Raw genomic sequence first — 21,744 nt, 5'->3', positions numbered from 1 at the left:
TTTCTGCCTCGAATTATGAATTATGAAACCATATAAATGTTATACTGTTGGAAAGCTCTGAAATGGGCCTTTCCAAACATGTATAGTTTTATTGGGAAAAGTCCATATTTTAAAGTTACAAAGCTTATGCCTTTCATTTTGTGTCAATTTTAAGTGATTTTTAAACAAAATTATAATATAAGGGGTAGGGGTAATGTTTCCCGTTCTGCCTTGAACCATGAATTATGAAACCATATAAATGTTATACTGTTTGAAAGCTCTGAAATGGGCCTTTCCAAACATGTATAGTTTCATCGGGGAAAATTGCATATTTGAAAGTTACAAAGCTTAAGCCGTTCAGTTTGTGTCAATTTTAAGTGATTTTTTGAACAATATGCACAAAACAGTTAGTCCGTTGGCCAGGTATCGAAATCATCCCCTCTAAGGCATTTTACCCACTATGATTTTCTGTTAGCTAGTATTCTCAGCTGTCATAATCTGCTTATTTTCCATTTAACTGATGGTGTGTGAGAGTGTAACGACTTGTTTGTGAAGGGCTGTCACGCCCTCAGTAGTAAAATAGGAATGGGTTAGGGGTAACATATTTACCGCTAGTCGGAAACAAAAACAAAAAAGTACCATAAACAATACATTCTTGGAAAGCCCAGATGATCGCCTTACCATTGGTATACAACTAAATGGGGATAAATCGATATTCAAACATCGATTAGATTTATATCGGACATGAAATGTAAATTGTAAAATTTGCTTAATTTCAAACCCAATAATTAAGTTCATGTTCCTCCAAACAATTTTACAAGGTATTTATATATCATTTGAAAGAACTTAATGCAATAGAGAAGTAAAAAACATTAAAAGAGTGTATCTTCTTGAGACTTATGGGGTGCGTTTCCTAATATATTGTATGCCGTACATCCCTCTATAATATACATTTAAGGGATAGGGGTATGGGTAATGTTTCCTCTCCTACCAAACGCAGCGAATAAGGAAGCCACATAAATATCATATCTCTGAAACACTAACGCAGTTGTTTTTCCAACAAGATATGGCTTGATGGGGTAAACTCAAAAATTATGCAGTGACAATGCCTAAACTCAAAAGTTTGTGCTACTTTACTGACATTTACTTGTTAAAAGGAACATAGAAAAATACTCTATAGGCATTAAATAGCACTAAAAAGCTAAAATGGTGGTTGATAAAAGACATTTTACTCATTTCAATAACTCAAATTAGGGAAAGAAAGTTAACAGCTATAATATGTCAAAAATTATATATTCCAAACCCACAAACACTAAATTGGAGTGTCATAGTCGTCATGCAAAGTTGATATGACAGCAGCAACAATCAATCCCTTTTCTTTAATTGTATCGCGAGAGATATATAAGCAATAAAGCACCACTTTGAAAGGATACCACACGGTTTCGACCGGTAAACAACATATACGCACGAACTTCAGTCGTGTGTATAAGGAGTGAAATGGTCAAAACCGAGCTCTAGTGGTGTACCCAACTTATAGGGTTGTTTATCGCGATATTATATCAGTATATTGAAACTTATGTGATGAAAATACAAACAATGTGAAACAAACCCACTTTGGAGATAGGAATGACAAACTTTACAGTATATCGTAAATACATGCACAGTCACGTGACCGTCTGGGCAGATCAGAGCTCACTATTAATAGTGTTACTTTTAATACCACACGGGAACACGAGAGAATCTTTTATCGCTGAAAACCAATCACCATTAATCCACAATATAGCTTCTCCATAATAAGATAAGATGGATCGACAACACTTTACCTTCCTTACCAGAAAACAAGAGATCATAACCAATTTTTCGAAATTATTTTACAACGCAGAACACTATATACTCCCAATGAGGATTACATTTTCGACTGGGTACTAAAATTCAATAGCAAAATAATTCTGGAACTAAAACCCGAAAAGCCAAATGTCACAGAACGCATTCAAATTACGCAACTAAATAGTAAACAGAAGGCGAACAAAGACTCTCTACACCAAGCAATAAGAAGGCAAGACAAACCTCAGAAAAGGCTTATATTCCCATTGACACCTCAATGTTTAAAATGCCTTGTGAGTGAATCTATCATTAATTTCTTATCATGGATGACATTTAACCAATGTTAGACCCTGACATCTTTGAAGCAAAGACCCTACAAACGGACGTTTTAGGGTCAATGCTTGAAGATACCATTCCCACCAGCATGATCGAATCAGAGAGACTAGATGGATCTAACTTTCGAGCTAGATCAGCCACCAGCAGCTGAGAAAAAAATAAGTCAACATAATCATCAGAGTCAAGCGAGGTAGACAACGGCTTCACACATTATACTCCACAGAGAGGACATTCTTACACAATTCACAAAAAGCGTTCAAAACTTCGTTAAAGGCATTGTTCGCGATCCCAGGGACGGGCATGGCTGGTGGTGTGGCAAATGCAAAATGTTAGTCATGCTGAATCAAGGTGTAATCAAGTAATAGCTTATTCATAGATTGGGAAAATCCTAATCCTGATAGTAATGATGAAATATAAACTTTGTGAAAAGTTGAGAAAATTGGCCACTTCTTTGATTTGTATGTTTTACATTCCATGTTGTACTAGCCTGTACTATACATGAACAGTCAATACATCCGGCAAGTATTCTGTGCTGTTCTTTTATAGTTAGGTCCCCGCAATCCGAGATAAGTCTTTCTATATTGTCAACCATTCTCTTCGATTACTGTAATCTACTCCAATAAATTCCCATTTAACTCATTTGTATGATTACAGGGAAGCCTAAGCCTATCTCTTACAATCTAAGATTGAGATATTGACAACAATATGTATGCAATTTTCATATTTTTCATAGGCCTAAATAACACAGAGAAGAAAGTCATACTCAATGTTTTGTCCAATTGAAAGTCAAATTTTCACCGAAACAAGTAGAGGTGGCCATCTGTAAGCCAAACGAGAATTAATATTAGCAAAGATGGATATTAATTGAGTCTTTCCATTTCCGATCCCAGTTACTCATACAACGGGGTATAAGCGAAAGCCAAGAGTATCGAATGTGTTGAAACCTAAGTGGCCCCTATTCAGTACCACGTAGCCTACAGGTACACCTTAAAGAATACTTACCAGGCCAAAATACCGAGTGTTGAATTCCTTCAAAAGTGGCAACACCTGGAAAGACACTGCGGCAACCAATTTGTCACCCTGATCTCTAACTATTTACCTCTACACCCAATAAAGCACCGGGACTCAAGACAGTTGTACATCACAAACTTAAGAGAGCGATCGAAGACACTCGCTACACAGAACGCAGGATGGAAGGCTGCAAAGACGATTCTTCAAATAGGCAGAAAAAGAGGCTAAAAACAACACAAACATTCACAGCAACGACGACAGGTCGGGTTTTCTTCCTATACTACGGTACAAAACCAAACCAAAGGGTCTTTCAAAGGCCACCGCACTTCCCTTAAAGCCCGGCTCGAAATGGACTGGGATCATGATTAGTGCCAAGTTTGGTGGGCGTTTTGGGGCATGGCTCTGCATAATGAGTCAGTTGGTAACGGTTGCGATCGTTCGCATTATCTGCGGATCTGTTTGCTCTCAGATCACGCTCAGGCTCGGACTAATATAGATACGTACAGCCTTCGTTTCAAGGTTCGTTTCAGTCATGCCATGGCAAATACTCGAAATAAAAAAGAAAGGAAAACTATCAACTTAATCAAACAAGAGTTTGCTTGAATGAATTTACCGAAGTTTCAGGCCATATCAACGTTCGTTATGTGAATGATTCAGCCATGTACATACGGAATATTGGCGCCATCTAAAGTCGAATAATTATATCAAAAAAGTAAAAAGCTTACATCTGGGCTTTCTAAGAATGTATTGTTTATGGTACTTTTTTGCTTTTGTTTCCGACTAGCGGTAAATATGTTACCCTTAACCCATTTCTATTTTACTACCGAGGGCGTGACAGCCCTTCACAAACAAGTCGTTACACTCTCACACACCATCAGTTAAATGGAAAATAAGCAGATTATAACAGCTGAGAATACTAGCTAACAGAAAATCATAGTGGGTAAAATGCCTTAGAGGGGATGATTTCGATACCTGGCCAACGGACTAACTGTTTTGTGCATATTGTTCAAAAAATCACTTAAAATTGACACAAACTGAAAGGCATAAGCTTTGTACCTTTAAAATATGGACTTTTCCCAATAAAACTATACATGTTTGGAAAGGCCCATTTCAGAGCTTTTAAACAGTATAACATTTATGTGGTTTCATAATTCATGGTTCGAGGCAGAAAGGGAAACATTACCCCTACCCCATATGTTGTAATTTCGTCCTTAAAAAATCACTTAAAATTGACACAAACTGAAAGGCATAAGCTTTGTACCTTTAAAATATGGACTTTTCCCAATAAAACTATACATGTTTGGAAAGGGCCATTTCAGAGCTTTTAAACAGTATAACATTTATGTGGTTTCATAATTCATGGTTCGAGGCAGAAAGGGAAACATTACCCCTACCCCATATGTTGTAATTTCGTCCTTAAAAATCACTTAAAATTGACACAAACTGAAAGGCATAAGCTTTGTACCTTTAAAATATGGACTTTTCCCAATAAAACTATACATGTTTGGAAAGGCCAATTTCAGAGCTTTCCAACAGTGTAACATTCATATGGTTTCGTAATTCATGGTTCGAGGCAGAAAGGGAAACATTACCCCTACCCCATATGTTGTAATTTCGTTCTTAAAAAATCACTTAAAATCGACACAAACCGAAAGGTTTAAGCTTTGTAACTTTTCAATATGCAACTTTTCCCCATAAATCTATATATTTCTAGAAAGGTCTGATGCAGCACTTTCAAAAAATGTAACATTTTTATGGTTTCATCATTCATGATTCGAAACAGAAAGGGAAACATTACCCTTCCCCTTATGTTACACACGGATATGTGGCATACCGCGTAATAAGAAAACAAGCTCATGCACCCACTAAATCTCAAGACACATACTTTTAATCTTGTTTTTCTTGTTTATTGCACTGAGTTCTTCCAAAAAATATATAAATACCTTATGAAAAATTGTTTGGAGGAACGGGAACTTAATTATTGGGTGTGAAATTTAGCAAATTTTACGATTTACGGCCAATGACCGATATAAAGTCTAATCGACGTTCGAATATTAATTAATCCCTATTAAGTTATATATCAATGAAAAGGCAATGATCTTGGCTTTCTAAAAATGTAACGTTTATAGTATTTTATTGTTTCTGTTTCCGTCGAGCGGTAGATACGTGACCCCTACCCCATTGTTGAAATCCAAGATGGCGGCCAAGATGGCAGCAAAGATGGCGCCAAATGAACCCCATGGGACACGATTTGATTTTGGGAACATCAAAATTCATTAAATATAGACCCTAAGGATTACAAAAATGTAGGTTAAAAAAAATACATCCATGGGGTGCATGGGAACCCTACCTTCCGACCCGACTACAAGTACGACAGACTGATTCTCTCCAGTGAGAGTGGGAATTCAAACGGACAGCAGTGAAAATATACCATTCTCTGACACCACCCAGCCAGTTGCGAAAATTTCCCTCTTCATCGAGAATCAGAAATTCTAACCACTGCATTGGTTAGAATGAAATATGCACTACATTCAGATTTCACCGAAGAGGGAAATTTCACAACTGACTTGGTAAATGGTGAGAATATCCAGTCTCACCATGTATTGTTAAAATTTCTTGTTACAGTGGTGAGAGTAAAGTGGTCAAACTTGTAACTCTTATCGACTTCTTATCAACTGCTAGGGCGTCAACTGGTCCAAGGGCCGATCTGAACTTTTTACCATTTAGGTTTACCATTTACCACTTAAGTATATAGGCTCGATCTCAAAGTTTGGACACCTCTGGATCCACCCCTCCAACCCGACACAAATTAGGCTGGCCCAGAGCCAACATAGCCCAATTACATTTTTAAAAACAGGTCCGACTCGGAGCTATAGATGACCTAAACCGTGGTTTGACTGTAGTGGTAACTCTGGTATCTTTTTGCTATGAAATATCAGGAGTGTCTGATCCTAACCCCAATGATGGGTCTGGTGAAAAACTCTCTCGAAGAACTACAGTTTGCATTTCAAATCAAAGAGATAAGTGGAGGATGCTGTTTTAGCCGTACCTCACCAATTTTTGTCCTCTAGAACAGGCGAAATCATATACCCGTATTTTATTGGTCGATGTTTTCGTCAATTTCAACACTATACTGCCACATCTTACGGTGAAAAAGCTTAATGGACAGGTAATTGGTGATGTAAACCGATACATATTACTCTAGATTCTGGAAAGAGACAGCAGTGCGAGTAAATGCTACAGATAGGAATAAGTAATCTCTTTTTTAACAGTGTCTGGTGTGCCTAGCGTGTCACTCTACTGGTGCGCCGCGGGCTTGGTTCTTTCCCAGCTCTAGTACATAATCGATCCTTGAAACCCAAAAGTATGCAGTTGATACACCTCTCGGAGATTATTCAAATGATGAACAACATTTCGAAAATAAGGTAAAATATCTAGAGGATAGGTGTGACGATAAAAATTTAGAATTGACTTGGATTTCAGTAGCAGCAAAGGCAACAGAATGATGCAACAAGTTCTGATGAAATACGAAATGAAAATTGTTGATATTATGTGTTCCACCGCTGTTTAAAGTATACTGTATGACATCAAAACACATACCCTTTATGAAATGTCACTTACCCGTACAACAAGGTGAGAATGCGACATATCGTTCAATTAGTTTACATTTGATTACTCTATTTGACAAGCTTAGTGTTGATTGTTTGGCAGAATCAATAACAGCATGTTTTCAAGTCGTGATAAAGATCTTCAACGGATGAATACGAGTCATAACCTAATAGTCAAGGAAATATCACTTCGTCATTGTCAACTGCAGTAAGTTGAATAAACGTAACGTATTTGCTAAAAGTAAGTCATGTCTATCAAGAAATGGGTAATGCATTTTGTCGCTATGTGAACTGTGCCTCCAAGAAGTATTGACCTGATTCATGGGTCGCCCAATTTGACACACGTCATTTGTACTATGTCAGTTGCGTACAACGCCGCTGACAGACTCGCACGATCTGTCATTGTACTTTGAAAGGACATGGCATGGAGAGAAGTTTAAAATAATAAATTATGAAAGTAAAATAATATTTAGCTGCAAAAGTATTTTGAGGCCCCTAGATATTTCAATAGACGTGGCGAATATATAACCAATTAGCTTTCAGGGGTCATAAGAACATCCAATCATAACACAGTAACACTGATTTTGTTTGGAAACTATCATGAAATATCTTCCGAGATTATCCAGAATTCAACACATTCGCTGACTGGTACGAAGTCTGTGAAGTGCTTGTTATTCAGTCCGTCGACAACACCCATTCCTGTGAACACATTGTGTTGGCTGAGTAAGTTGATATTTAAGAAGTCATATTCTCTTTACCTAACATATTCGATCTCTTTACCTAACATATTCGATCTCTTTACCTAACATATTCGATTTATCCAAGGTGGTAGCAAAAACACAGTGATTGTGGGCTTGTTTCAGTCATGAAAGAAAACAACATTAGCGATGTTGACACGATTAAACTAATTTGGGATGATTGGATCTTCATATTTTCTAAATTTCTCAAAAGTGTTAGGTGCCCTATAGCTAAATATTACAAATTACTCCTAAAAACAAGTGTGTTCCTTAAAAAGAAAAGCAGATGAGATGACATTTGCAGATTAAATCGACATTACTTCACCATCCAATTATCCCAAATTAGTTCCAGTCGTGTTTGTTTTAAAAAGAACTGTAAAGACATAAAAAACATGTTATGGGTAAATATTGAAAGTGTTCACCGATGGTCCAATAAGCATAAAGCAACGCACTCCGAACTATTCTATTGATGTCTTATTTGTGTTGACGTTTAGAGGACGATTAGAATAGTAAATGAAATATGTGTATTCCTTGTTGATAACTTGTGTCTCTTGCAGAGGAAAATGAAACTGTGGGTCTCCATTTTGGTGTTGGTACTGATAATTGAGCTAAGCTCCGTCGATGGCATCTTTCGTCGTCGCCGTAGACGTAGCTGCTCTCGTGTGAACTGTCAGGTGAGTGCATGGTCTGCTTGGGCTGCGTGTTCCGTGCCGTGTGGTACTAGCGGCACTCAAAGTCGAACACGTACCATAACTACTGCAGCTTCATGTGGTGGAACCTGTAACTATCAACTGAGTGAAAGCCGATCTTGTAACAACCCAGGCTGTAATGGTCGTGGTCAACCATCGTCATCGTCCTGTACGTGTAATGCTGGATGGACAGGCACTTGCTGTGAATTAGGTACATTTCCAGACTTATTTTTCCTTCTTAATCAAAGAATGTGTGCGTACTTTTCTCTGACATTTTGGGTATTCAGTGTGTTTTCTCTCCAAAACTTGCGGGGACGAGGGTCTTTGGTCAGATATAAGGGTGCATTCACAAACACCTCAGGGGAGGGGGCGGGAGACTCCAAAAATGTCCTCAGAGTCACAATGCGTTCAAATCACCCTTCTGACTTGCTATAATTTTGAAGTTCCCCCTCAAAGGAAGGCAAAATGTGGCCGATATAGTGCTTCGTCCAAAAATATCAAATTATAATACATGGAAGTCTATTGGGCAAACTATTAACACTTTTCACATATTAAAATCGAACTATACAGGACTTTTGCAAGAGGGGGTCTACGTACACACCCCACAGGATAAAGCCTTGGGATCCCTAGAATACGAAATTGAATTTTAACAGAAAAAATATAGGGATGCAATAGTGTTACAGACCTGTTTTGAAGCGTACAGCAAAATCACGATTTTGCGAACCACGTGCATTTTGTCAAACCTGTCGTCTTGTACGTCATATGATGAGCTATTTTTTTAACATAACCTAGCTTGTGGGGTATCATTAGAAAGGATTTTACTTGTATTTAAGATGGCATATGCAATATTTTCTATAGTTTTCATAAAATAGAACCAAAACTTACCCCGAAAGTGTACATCGCAAATTACAGCTAATCTCAAAGCCTACCATTATTTTACCCAGACATAATACAAAAGGCAAAACCCGGATCATAATAAAAAATAACATCAGTGAATGCCAGGCCGACAAATCCTTTCAAGTTCCCACAATATATCCTTAATATCTTCAAGTCCCCTTCAACCCCCCTCCCCCTTCCAGAGGTGTTTGTGAATGCAGCCTAATGAAGCTAAAGCTATCCAGACAATGTCATTTGAAGACAAGCAAATACTTTCTTAAGTGACAGAGTTAAACAGAAAGTTTTTTTCTACATTTTTACCTCTTTGCTACTTTCTGTGTCACTATGACAACGTCATACAACATCAAAGTAAATGCATTTATACCTTATCAAAATAGAAGTTGTCGTTTCGCGTCATAACTCTCAATTGTTTCAAATTTCAAGAATATGGCGGCGCTCATTACAATATGGTTAAGTTGAGACTAATACTGTCGTTTTGGTTGACAAATTACGGAAATGAGTTCGCTCAGGAGTTAACAAACTTGTTTGTATTGTTCGAAGATTTTGGACCATTTACATAATCAGATGCAAAGTGTAGTGTTGAAAATATCGATTTGCAACCAGACGACGCATGGTGAGGGATTAGTTGTCAGGTTGAATCGCATTTATGACAATTAATAGATGATGACTATGTATGGTGACAATCACATAACAGTTGCTACCACACCTGACATGGATTTGTTGAATTATCGTACCTGTATGACCGCATTTTTATCTGATCTAGATAACCAGTATCGATATCTTGATATCAGTATCACCATGACAACGTCGGCTGTCCACTACTATTACTATTAAACACTGCCAATTATGAAAAGTTGAAAAGAATTCAGTTGATAGGTTTTTACGGGGAACTTGTGAGCATTGTCCTTTAAAGCCAGACTAGAGTACTACAATATAAATAATGCTGATTCCCCTGAGAATCTTTCATGAATTACCTTTCTATTGTGACTTATTTCGACATTTGCTGGAATTTTCTCCCAGGAATATGACCTCAGAAGCTTTTTTCAGAAAGTGTTGTACATCTAGTGGGCGGAAACACGGACATCGATTCTACGTCTACGGGTTGACCGATGCTCGAATGTTAATTCAAATTATGGGCAAAATTTCTCAGTCATTCAACAAATAAACTATCCTACAAAATCTTTGCTTTTTATCTGACAATAGCATGATTACCACAATAGAGGATGAATTGTACCTTTTATATTTGTTTCAGATTGTAACAGTATTCAGATTGTGGCCGTATATCTGAGATGGCTGCCAATTCGCTAACTTGACTGCACATGCAATCATTTGTAAATTGAAGTGCGCCCTTCGAAGTTTAAGACGTTGTTCCAAAACAGTTCCCTTGAAAAAATGTTGCTACTTCTCTACCCTATAAGTCGAAATATTGTTTACAATGTGATAAAATGTCACGGTTTTATTGTTTCAGTCACGGTATAGCCATAAAAACCGTAGTTGATAAATTAGAACATACTACAGTTATCACTTACAACTATAAAATGCCGAAAGTGTCCATTTTGAATTTTTGTCACGATCTTTTTACCAGTCGTCCTATGAATTCCGGCCGTTGACGAAACACCCATCTTTTTACTAGCTTAAATTATATCCCATCGTCGATTTTACGAAATCGTTTTTCTGATACAACATAAGTCAATTGTACAAGGAAAACAGCACACTACAAAACAACTTTCGACCAATTATTGAGAATAATGACGATTGTGGTATGGAGCGAAAGGTGTTGAGTAAAATGTATTTCGAGATATAAAAAGTGCTAAATATTTGTTACAGATGATAACGAATGCAGCCGAAACAACGGTAATTGTGGACAGATATGTATCAACACAGCTGGAAGTTATCATTGTTCATGTAACACAGGTTACAACCTGGATACCGACAGTGTAACGTGCAACGGTAAGTTTGCAAACCAATGCTTAGAAGACTTCATAGACTGAATTTTTATTACATTGCAGTTGATTGTTGTGCCAGAAATCTTATCTTTTGAATCATCATTGAGTTATCCCAGTCTCTACCAATCACTGGTACTTGGCGTGACATAGTAACTGCGAATAGTTGCTATCAGAAGCTTAGAAGATTACACCGTTGCAAGTCAAAGCTTGGTTATCCCTCGTATGAACAGTGCAACAATTGCAGTATAATCTGACATATTAATCATCGTATACATAACACTTCCTAAGGTAGTGTGCGCCTCGAAAGTGAAAGACTTAAACTTTTGCTTAAACTTTCCTGAATGAAACTTTCAACCATTCTCTTACCAAATCAACGATATAAATCAGGGGTTACCAGGGAAAAAAATACCAAACATTTTGCGATATTTGGAAATTAAAAATGGCCGCCATTCCTGTTTAGCTGTATGGGGGAAAATTAAATTTTGGACTTTTCTTTCTCCAAGAGCTTTAAAATGAGCCATCGCAAGTAGTAGATCAGCAAAGAATTGTAGAAATTTGAGAGTCCGAATATCTGTCCCGGGGGCGCATTCTCCCCTAATTAAAGGTATGCTGTCACCTGTTCCAATTTTGCCACAGTTACCGTGGGAAGAGAAAATCTAACCAATCACAGATTTTTAAGCGGGTGGCCGCTTTTTAAAAACAGCGCCCTCACATGGGCATTTTGAATAATAAGGAACGCCCCTTGACCATATATGGGCATATTTAGATTACAGGTGACTGTATACCCTTAAGATAAGAGAGGACCGTCACAGTGTATTTCGTTGTCATGTTATAATGCCAACTACCTTTTATCCAGTGTATATTATTGTTCTGATACAGATATCAATGAATGCCAGGCCAACAATGGCGGCTGCAACCATATCTGTACGAATACACAAGGAAGCTATCATTGCTCATGCAACAGTGGATTCCAATTGGATAACAGCGCTCACACGTGCATCGGTAAGGCAAGGAAAATCCGTTGAGAGGCGGATCTATTCTAGGTTGTGGTCTTCGGGTGCAATATTGTCAGTAAATATCAAAGTGAGACAACAGAAGGATGCCCTTCATATATGAATCACAACAGCTTATTCATCTACAAGTTCAATATTTTTACAAGAACACGGTGTTAGCGATTTGATGTAAATGACTATATGAACAAAATGACAATATTCGAGTTTCATCATAAATGAATAACATGTTTGGTTTTCTTTCAGATATCGACGAATGTGCAACGAATAACGGCGGGTGTGACCATATCTGTACCAACAGTGCAGGCAGTTACACGTGTTCATGTAACAGTGGATATGAGCTGACACCGAGCGACAATCACCAGTGTATTGGTATGTTTAATACGTAAACCCGTCAGTTTTAAAGGCGTTTTCTAAATGCCCATGTAACTCATCATTAGCGAACAGAACTTCTTATTTTAGAGTGATTTACTGAAAATTACTTATAATTGAAGTAATTGAAAAACTTTCGCGATGATGTCTTTTTTTCAGTAATGGATCGTTCTCTATCACCTTCCGTATTTGAATATTTACACAACTTGGAGTAGAAATGCATTCCAGAACAGATTTTATCAACTCTGATAGTCTTACAATCCCTCTTCTCTTTTAGCCTGTATTTACTCATTATTTTGAACATTGTGAAGGAAATACTTTATCATGCTCCAAGTGCTTTATTTGAAAAGTGAAAATGTAATATTTCACCTATAGTTAACACGCAGATTGGCATCCATTTTGAATTGAAATATTCGTAAATCCCAAATATTAGATAAATACAAATGATTGCAAATTTCAAATATTAGCAAATTTTATTAGCAAGTGGCCCCATTTAATAAAATACAAGTGAGAGAATTCTCTACAAACTTCTCTACGGCGAGTAAAGGTTTAAAATTCATTCCCGAGATGCCTTGCTTAATAGCCACTCTACCGATGGTTGACTCTAAGTTGAATGATCCTTGGATAAATGGTTTCTTAAAATGTTACAACAATCAGCAGGAGCTCATTAACGAAGAACAAAGTAAATCATAACAAAGCTATTGCTTTCTATCCAGATTGTTTGGACTGTCGCCTTCATTAAGTCAGTATGCATCAAGTTTTTCCTACCTAATTTCTTGTATTTGGTGACACTGTATTCATAGTGTACATTTCAGGATACACGAGTGGTTGAAGATGAACGTATCAGACATATACAGTCCGACATTATGAAGTCATGTTTGCTGGTGTAGATGTTTCGGTTTACAAGAAATGTAAACTCTATCAGATTTCCCAGTGCTTCCCTATTGACCTGTGAAAACTGAGTTCTCATTGATTGTCGCAACAGCTTTGAAAATAATTGGAATTATGTGCTGATTCTTGGCATTTAATTTGATTAATCAAAACCTTTACTTTTATCTACTTGCAGACATAAATGAATGTCAGACAAACAACGGTGGTTGTAATCAGATCTGTGTAAACTCTGCTGGCAGTTATCAGTGTCAATGCAACACTGGCTTTCAACTGAACAGTGATGATCACACTTGTACTGGTAAGAGTGTCATGAGAAATACCATCACTTCTTTTCAAATTTATCTCAATATATTGACCCTAGTTATCAACACGAGTCGATGCTTTCGTCACCGTATCATAGAAGCTGAGCTTTATTTGAAGATACACGAAGGGACTTGACAGTACATTAATTTCTAACGGCATTTAAAGACGATTTACGCGTTTTCTTTCATAGAATGAAAGTTTATCCCCATTTCAACATAACATCAAGAAGCTGTCTTTCTGCCTCTGCTGACTTGTTTAGCAGGTTGCCTCTGTCATTATTTCAGATATTGACGAATGCGCTACAAATAACGGCGGGTGTGAACATGTATGTACGAATGCTGAAGGAAGTTACTCTTGCTCATGTAACATTGGATATCAGCTGACAACAGACAACAATCATAATTGTGTTGGTAAGTAATTGTGCAGCTGTATAGGAGGGCAGAATGTAGGAGCATACACAAAGAGTGACTTGATTTGTGACCTGGGGACGCGGATAGGATTGCCCTCCTCCCCAGTAGAGGCGATAGATGTAATGAACTTAGTTCATGCTGATAAAAATGTCATAAAGCATACCTACAGTAACTCAGAAACTCAACATGATATTCAGGAAATCGTACAATTTTCTATTTTCAATTTCATATTCATCGCTTTTATGTCATCATTGTACCTTGTGTAACGCGAGGGCTACGATAAACTTCAAACTTTAATCAGTTTTCGCATTTTTTGTAGATATAAATGAATGTGCTACAAACAACGGAGGATGTGATCAACACTGTACCAACTCTGTCGGCAGCTTTCAGTGTTCGTGTGATGGTGGATACCTCCTAGCTACAAACGGACTTGCCTGTTTAGGTACAGAGATTATAAACACTAGTTGACACTGCGTTTATTTGATATAGTACATGAATATTTTGTTGAAAGCATGTTCTTCCTTATTTAGATATAGATGTAAAATGTATTATTACATATTTATATATACAAACTATAGGTAAACAGACAAGGCGTGGTGATGGAAGGTTACAATGAGCTAACTTGTAATATTTTTGGCATGATTGTTAACAAAACTCGCATCACTATCATCCTCTTTTCTAATCCACGGAACAGATATTGACGAATGTACCGAGGATACTGATGATTGTCAACAAGTCTGTATCAACGAACCTGGTACATGGAGATGTGCTTGTAACGAGGGTTACAGAATCGATAGCTGTGCAGCAAATTTATGCTCAGGTACAGGGCGTGCTCATTTTTTATTTCAAACAGCAATATATCTCATTCATTGATCACTTACTTTGGAAAATATACCTTCATCTCCCAGAATGCATAACTTTAAGTAGTCATTCACAAGCTTCAATAGCATGAAAAATTGAACTGACTCACATTAACTTGTGGATATGTCAGTTTTGCCATGCCTGACAAGTGAAAACCAACTTCTGAAGTACATTCAGTGATTTTCCAAACAAACGCAGCGTGGGTGTAGGATGTACACAGTGATCGCTGTATTCCTCATGAACTGCACTCTATGTCTTATGCATGTATTGTGTCGTTAGGGGTACAATTTGTCAAGGGTTAACTACGACATACCCATCAACAATCATCGTACTTTATAAAATTGTCTTTACATTTCCAGATATCAGTGAATGCGATGAAGGAACTGACGGTTGTGACCAGATTTGTTCAAACACTGATGGAAGCTACCTTTGCTCTTGTATCCATGGTTACGAACTTTCCCAAGACAACCATGCATGTAAAGGTGAGTAGTTGACCTTGAAGTAACATCTGTGAGAAATTTGTATTTTATACTCCATGATAAATACCTCTCTGTTTTGTAAGTGTTATCTTCTTTACTATGGAAACCATTCAGAGTTTACCATATTTGACCAGTTACGTTGTACGAAGCCTTTGAAGTATAGGCGTCTCAATTCCCATGATTTTGTACCTCTTCAAAGTTCAGACGCTGCATGGCTAACAGTTGTGTGTACACCTTGCGACATACATGTTGTGAGATGAATACTTGCCTCACGAAACCGAGAAATATGTACGAATGGCTGAGCTAAGTCATTAAGGTAGTATGCGTCTCGAAAGTGAAAGAAACGTTTGCTCAAACTTTCCAGGGGGAGGGGTGGAGTGCCAACCATTTATCTTTCAAAATCAAGAATAAAATCAAAAGTCACCTATCAAATACCATAGAAACAAATTACCATAGTCTTATTTAGCAATATTTGGAATCCAAATGGCCGCCATGGATATTTATACTCTATGAGAAATAGTTCAATTTTCTATGTTCATAAAGATAAGGCGATCAATACTTTATTTACTCCAAAGCTTCAAAATGAGCCTACGCACGATAAAGCAGAAGGGTATTAGAAAAATTGAGTCAAAAAATATCTGCCCAGAGCGCATTCTACCTTAATGTAATATCTTCTTATAATATCAAGATGTCGACGAATGTGTCATCAATGGATGCGATAGCTGCATCAACGTTGTAGGAAGTTTCGTGTGTGCTTGTAATGACGGATATGCTCCATCCGAAGACAAAAGTAAATGCTCAGGTATGAGGACAATTATGAATAAGATACGGAAAGGATATTTTTCAAAGGTCACGATCGCGACAAACGTTAGTTGCGAATCCTGAAAAAGACGACTTTGACTAGCAGAAACAACTTCAAAACTGCAATAGTAAGCAGATGTAGACAGTAGAAAATATCAATATTTTGTCCAGTGCCATGTTTACTGCAACTATAATCAGAGTGGGAGACACCCAGCGTTAAGTTCTTGTTCTGTCAGTAGGACGTGATTTACATCGGTTTGTTGTTCAATAACTGAATCATTATCGAAGACATTACACTGACATTACTCTATACTAGGGCAGGTCTGAACATTACACGTACTCTGTGAATTGTGTTATTTTGATCACACAAGGTTCCGTAAGTGTCAGCTTGAAAGCCTTCACATTCCCTTCTTTTTACAAAAGGACATCGTACTACATTCTCTGTTTGAGTGTTGCTTTGCACTTGCAGACATAAATGAGTGTATGACTGACAACGGTGGCTGCGCTCATGTTTGTACCAACACTGAGGGCGCCTTTCAGTGTACGTGCAGTGAAGGATACGAATCTGATGACGATGGCGTAACTTGTAACGGTAATATGTCAGAGTAATTTTATGACAGTAATGACAATGATAAAAAGTCTTTTTTTTTACAAAAACGACACAGTGTGCAAAGACCTTAATAATTTTATATTCCTCTGCACATTTTCGTTATTCTTCCGAATTTTACATGATTAATCAGCATTCTGGTCATCAAACTGTGAGTACGGAAACAAATAAATGACTACATATACGCGACCCTGGCTTTACAGTGATAAAGAACTATATCTTTATAGAATCTGGAGAGAGAGAGAGAGAGAGAGAGAGAGAGAGAGAGAGAGAGAGAGAGAGAGAGAGACTTTAATGCATATTTGTATCTCTCTAGATGTCAACGAATGTTCAACTAACAAAGGTGGATGTGAGTATGGTTGTAGAAACCTTCCAGGCAGTTTTGAATGCTATTGTGATAACCAATATCACTTGGATGGAAATGGTCGAACTTGCTCAAGTAAGTTTGTCTTTTTTTTTCGTGGTAGCTCTCAATTTGAAGTCTGTCGTAATGGTTCGAAAAGTCGCCAAGATTTCTTGCAGTTACTCGTTTATTTTGATCAGGCCACTGAGTACTTCACTAAAAATTCAACTTAATAATTAAGCAAGTATGCAAGTCGTCATAATATTTTAAGTTCCCCCAAGCCCTATAGCGCTAGTCGTTATATGAATAATTCTATATATTTTTCTGACCGAAATCACTCTTTTACATACAGGCCTGCTTGAGATATTGACATCGGATAGATTTCAGTCAACAAATGTTTTTGTAATAAACAACAGTCTAATTTACATGACTTTGTTGTATATGGAACCAGGTTACTTTAACAGACTAAAAGACCATTCCACTTACTTTTGTGTGAAAATATTAACACCGATCCGTTGATCTATGTTGTAGACATCGATGCGTGTTTAGACGCTTCGTGTGAACAGCTCTGTGAGACAGTCAGCAACCAAGCTGTGTGTAGTTGCAGCCCTGGCTATGGACTGCAGACTAATGGTGAAGTGTGTCGCGGTGAGTGATGGGAAATAACATACAGCAATGAACAAAACACTTCACAGCATATATGTAGACCTCGTCGGTTTGTATCTTAACTTCAATCTGCAATTAAGCATCTAATATCGCTGTGAACAGATTGGACGAGCTTCAGCTGATGATGTATGCAAGGGGGTTGTTGCTTCAAGTTGGCTTCAAAAAGTAGGCCAAAATTGTTACATTTCTTAGTTTTTAAAAATAATAAAGTATCAAAGATACTGATGCATCTCGATGCGTCGAAGAAATTATTTGAAATAAATAACATGGTGTAAACTTTACTTTATGAGAGATTCACACTTGTAGTTGGAAATTAGTGCGGTGAGATTTTTAAATTAAAAATTTATCGTTTTTGTCTTCTGTCTTCTCTTTGTCCATAGACATCGACGAATGCAGAGCTGAGACACACGAGTGTTCCCATGGTTGTGTCAACACTGTCGGCAGTTACTACTGTACCTGTGATGAAAATCATGTCCTAGACAGAGACCGCAGAACTTGTATTGAATTGGAAGATAGCATTGAAGAATAGTTCCATCGCTCCTTAACCTCATCGGAACGGATTTAACCAAGACAACGTCTCGCCTGAACATTATTAAAAGTTGCTTACACTTTTGCTAATCTGAGGATAGAGTTGTATTTTTATTTGATTAAAGAACTAATTAAGTGTGTTGGTATTTCACCTTCCAGTGAAACGTTCTCGCAGTCATTTTGAAATTCGGATAAAAACTCGCCTTTAGCAATTTTACCCTAAAGCATCCTTCCTAAAAGTTAAAAACGGACATCAGGTAGATAGTTGCTGTACGATTTTGCTATGATTTAACCGTGTCAATAAATGTTGAAACTGAAATATTGACTGTAGATCTGTCGTTCTTTATCGCCAAACTTTCAAAAGTACAAGCAGCATATTCCTAGACTGTGTTTCACGATTTCGATAACCTTTGAAGATAAATGTGTCTTTCCTAACGCTTTTGATTAATAAGTCGTCCCTTCAATTATTTTAACCTTCAAAGTTGAATCCTGTTAACAACATTTCCGTAAATAAAATACTATGCTACTAAATTTGAGGAATTTCAGTGAGACAATGGAATATTACAGAACTTGTGCGTAATTGAAAATACGCTCGACTACAATCTAGACTTTGTACGACCAGATTTAGGAACTGTGAAGGAATTCGTGAAAAGGTAACGGAACAAGCCCTGGTAGTTAAATCGGATCGTTAATGACTCGACTTCTAAGCTCTTTCTGGAGAAAATTAAATTAGATCTTCGGTCATGGTGACCTTCATTAGTAACTGATTTGATTTTTTAAAACCTCTTCTTGCCTTCTTGCAAGGGTCTTTGCCAAAAGTTCACCGATATCTAAGGGAAAATAGGTCCCAATACTCCCGACTCCCGATGCATGCAATCATGTTCCCAAAACCATGGAAAGGGGCGTTTTTTGTTCATCATCAGGTGCTAATTGAAAATAAGATTGTTTTCATAATGACGTTTTCATGTACACCTTTCCCCAAAAGTTATCGTGTTGCTGCAGACTGTATCATTTTCTATCTCACAACGTTCTGTCGAGATGTTGCCTTCCGCATCTGCATGTTCTAAATGAAATGTAGAATATGATATTTGGCTAGGTCAAGCCAATCAAGCCGAAAGTTTCGGCTTGATTAAGCTAAAACCTATTTCATATGACTTGGCGTATGATTATATATGCATAAGAAAATCCATCAAATTACCAATGGCTGAGATACAGGATGTTTTACTAGTAATTGTTGAACAGCTTTAGTATTATGACCACTTTGATGATAAATATTTGTATCTCAGTTCAGTCGAAGATCGTTTCTGTTCCCAAATATGTTTCTGAGGTTTTTCTGTTGCTGCTTAAATTTTAGTAGAAAATACGTATCTTACACTTCCTTTACAACTCACATTATTTGAGGGATTTCCTTTGTTACTCCACACACATACCTTTAAATTATATCTCTACTTAGTACTCGGTCTAGCCCTCTTAAGAAGAGAATTTGGACTTACTTTTATTCAAAATGTTGTCAATGATAAAAGTATGTAGGAACACTGAATGATCAAAGTCAAGGCGTACGCTGAATGCAGAACAAATACTGCCAAGGATTAAAATAATTTGGATGGACTAGAAACTAGATAAAACAGAAAATTATAAACAGAACTCAATACCACAGCCACAAATAACAAGTTTCAAAGATTTTTCAAATTTTTTACCGCACCTTTTCCACACTAGGATGGTAAGGGACTGGTCAGTTTCTTCGGCCGGGGGGGGGCGGTGGATTATTTTTTGCCGACGTCAAAAAGTGGCTGACCCCCCTATTCCAAATTTTGAAAACAGGGTGACCCCCCCATTCCAAATTTCTAAAACAGGGTAACCCCCCCCCCGGGCGCGACAAAGGTAAAACAAAAGATGGACATAAATTATATATATATATATATATATATATATATATATATATATATATATATATATATATATATATATATTTTATATTTTACATTTTACATATATTTATATTTTAAATAGTCATTCTATGTTTTGGTGAAATTGTTGACATGTCAGTTGTAAGATAGGAATTTCAAAGTGTCAATCTTAAAGTTTAAATACAGTACATTTTGAATGAGCTGTATTTTGAATGAGCTGTGAACGTATTTCACACTTTCTCTGCTTAACCAGATGTCCTGAACTGTTGTACAGAAATGGATGTCAATCATTAATATCAAAGAGGAAAAAGCAGTGAATCAATAACTTTGATGGGTGTTAAGACTTGCCAACCATCCAATTAAATCTACTGAGGAGCCATAGAGAGCTTTTTTAGCCAAATCTGATGTGTACAGTGTCTGAGAGGACCTTTTCTTGTGTAACATTGAAACCATAAAAGCACAGCTAATAATGACAAAAACTGCCTTTTTTAACTGTTATTTTGTTCATAAAAAAGCATCTTTCTACAGAAAACCTATGAAACAAAGGAAAATAATTGCATCAATGAGAAGGAAAGATATCTTGTCATTTTTCTATCTCTAAAATAAGTCATGTATCAAATATATATTGTGAAATATTTGTGCATGTTGCTTTCTCATACTGAATTCTCACAGAGAGAACAGAAAAGTATCAGGAATTTGTCATCCTTTTCATATGAAATGCAGATTTCATAATGGTACACTTTCACTTAGCAAACATCAAGATATCTCTGAAAGTATGGCGCCCGAAGGGCGCGCCAAAAAATATGAAACATCCTGATATCTCTGATATATATGCCTTGTATATTAAAGTCATGCACCTGAAGGGCATGCTGAAAGATGTATTTAAAGTAATGAGCTTGAAGAGCACGCTGAAAAATATTGAACATACAGATATGTCTGATGTATGTATGCTTGATATGTTAAAGTTGGGCGTGCTGAAAAATATGACTGATTATTAAAGTTACGCGCCCGAAGGGCGCGCCGAAAAATACAACTGAATGATGAATTTTGTGGCTGACACTAGCATTTTAGGCAATGATGAGCCTGTGTCAAAATTCAAAAACACACTGACCCCCCCCCCCCATTGGGCATTTCAAAAACATGGAGACCCCCCCTATCCCCAAAGTCAAAAACAGGGTGACCCCCCCCCCCCATGAATCCACCGGCCCCCCCCCCGGCTGAAGAAACTGACCAGTCCCTAACTCACAAATTTAAAGTGAATGTCATACAAGTTATGCACCAATAAGTTCATGCAAAGATTAGAGAGTAATATAATCGACAATTTTGGTGATTTCTTTGATATACATTTTTGTCATTCTCTTATACAGTGATATGAGGAGTCTGCAGCTGTCGTGGTAAGTTTTCACTTTTACTTGCAAACTTGCTGCAATTGAGGATGAAGGTGCTGAATGACAGGACAGATCAGAACTCCTTTGGCGTTTGGTCGGGTAGAGTTACACTCTACCATCAAGTGATGAGCTCTTGAGTTCTTTTGTTTTT

At 37.2% G+C, this 21,744-nt stretch overlaps 1 protein-coding gene across 1 annotated transcript; it reads left to right on the top strand.

Annotated features, from left to right (window-relative positions):
- The first annotated feature begins 7,392 nt into the window (after positions 1–7,392).
- On the top strand, positions 7,393–18,617 carry LOC139141831 (fibrillin-2-like). The gene is made up of 15 exons (XM_070711517.1): positions 7,393–7,481; positions 8,053–8,395; positions 10,909–11,031; positions 11,907–12,029; positions 12,284–12,409; positions 13,476–13,598; positions 13,888–14,013; positions 14,333–14,455; positions 14,708–14,833; positions 15,234–15,356; positions 16,042–16,155; positions 16,624–16,746; positions 17,078–17,200; positions 17,636–17,752; positions 18,151–18,617. Exons 2-15 carry the CDS (start codon positions 8,059–8,061, stop codon positions 18,297–18,299), a joined length of 1,956 nt encoding a protein of 651 aa, XP_070567618.1. The 5' UTR covers positions 7,393–7,481; positions 8,053–8,058; the 3' UTR covers positions 18,300–18,617.
- The last annotated feature ends 3,127 nt before the right edge of the window (positions 18,618–21,744 follow it).

The sequence above is a fragment of the Ptychodera flava genome, chromosome 10 (assembly GCF_041260155.1).
Source record: "Ptychodera flava strain L36383 chromosome 10, AS_Pfla_20210202, whole genome shotgun sequence".
Classification (NCBI taxonomy): domain Eukaryota; kingdom Metazoa; phylum Hemichordata; class Enteropneusta; family Ptychoderidae; genus Ptychodera; species Ptychodera flava.
Note: the sequence above shows the minus strand (reverse complement) of the source record. Positions and strands in the feature narration are given on the sequence as shown.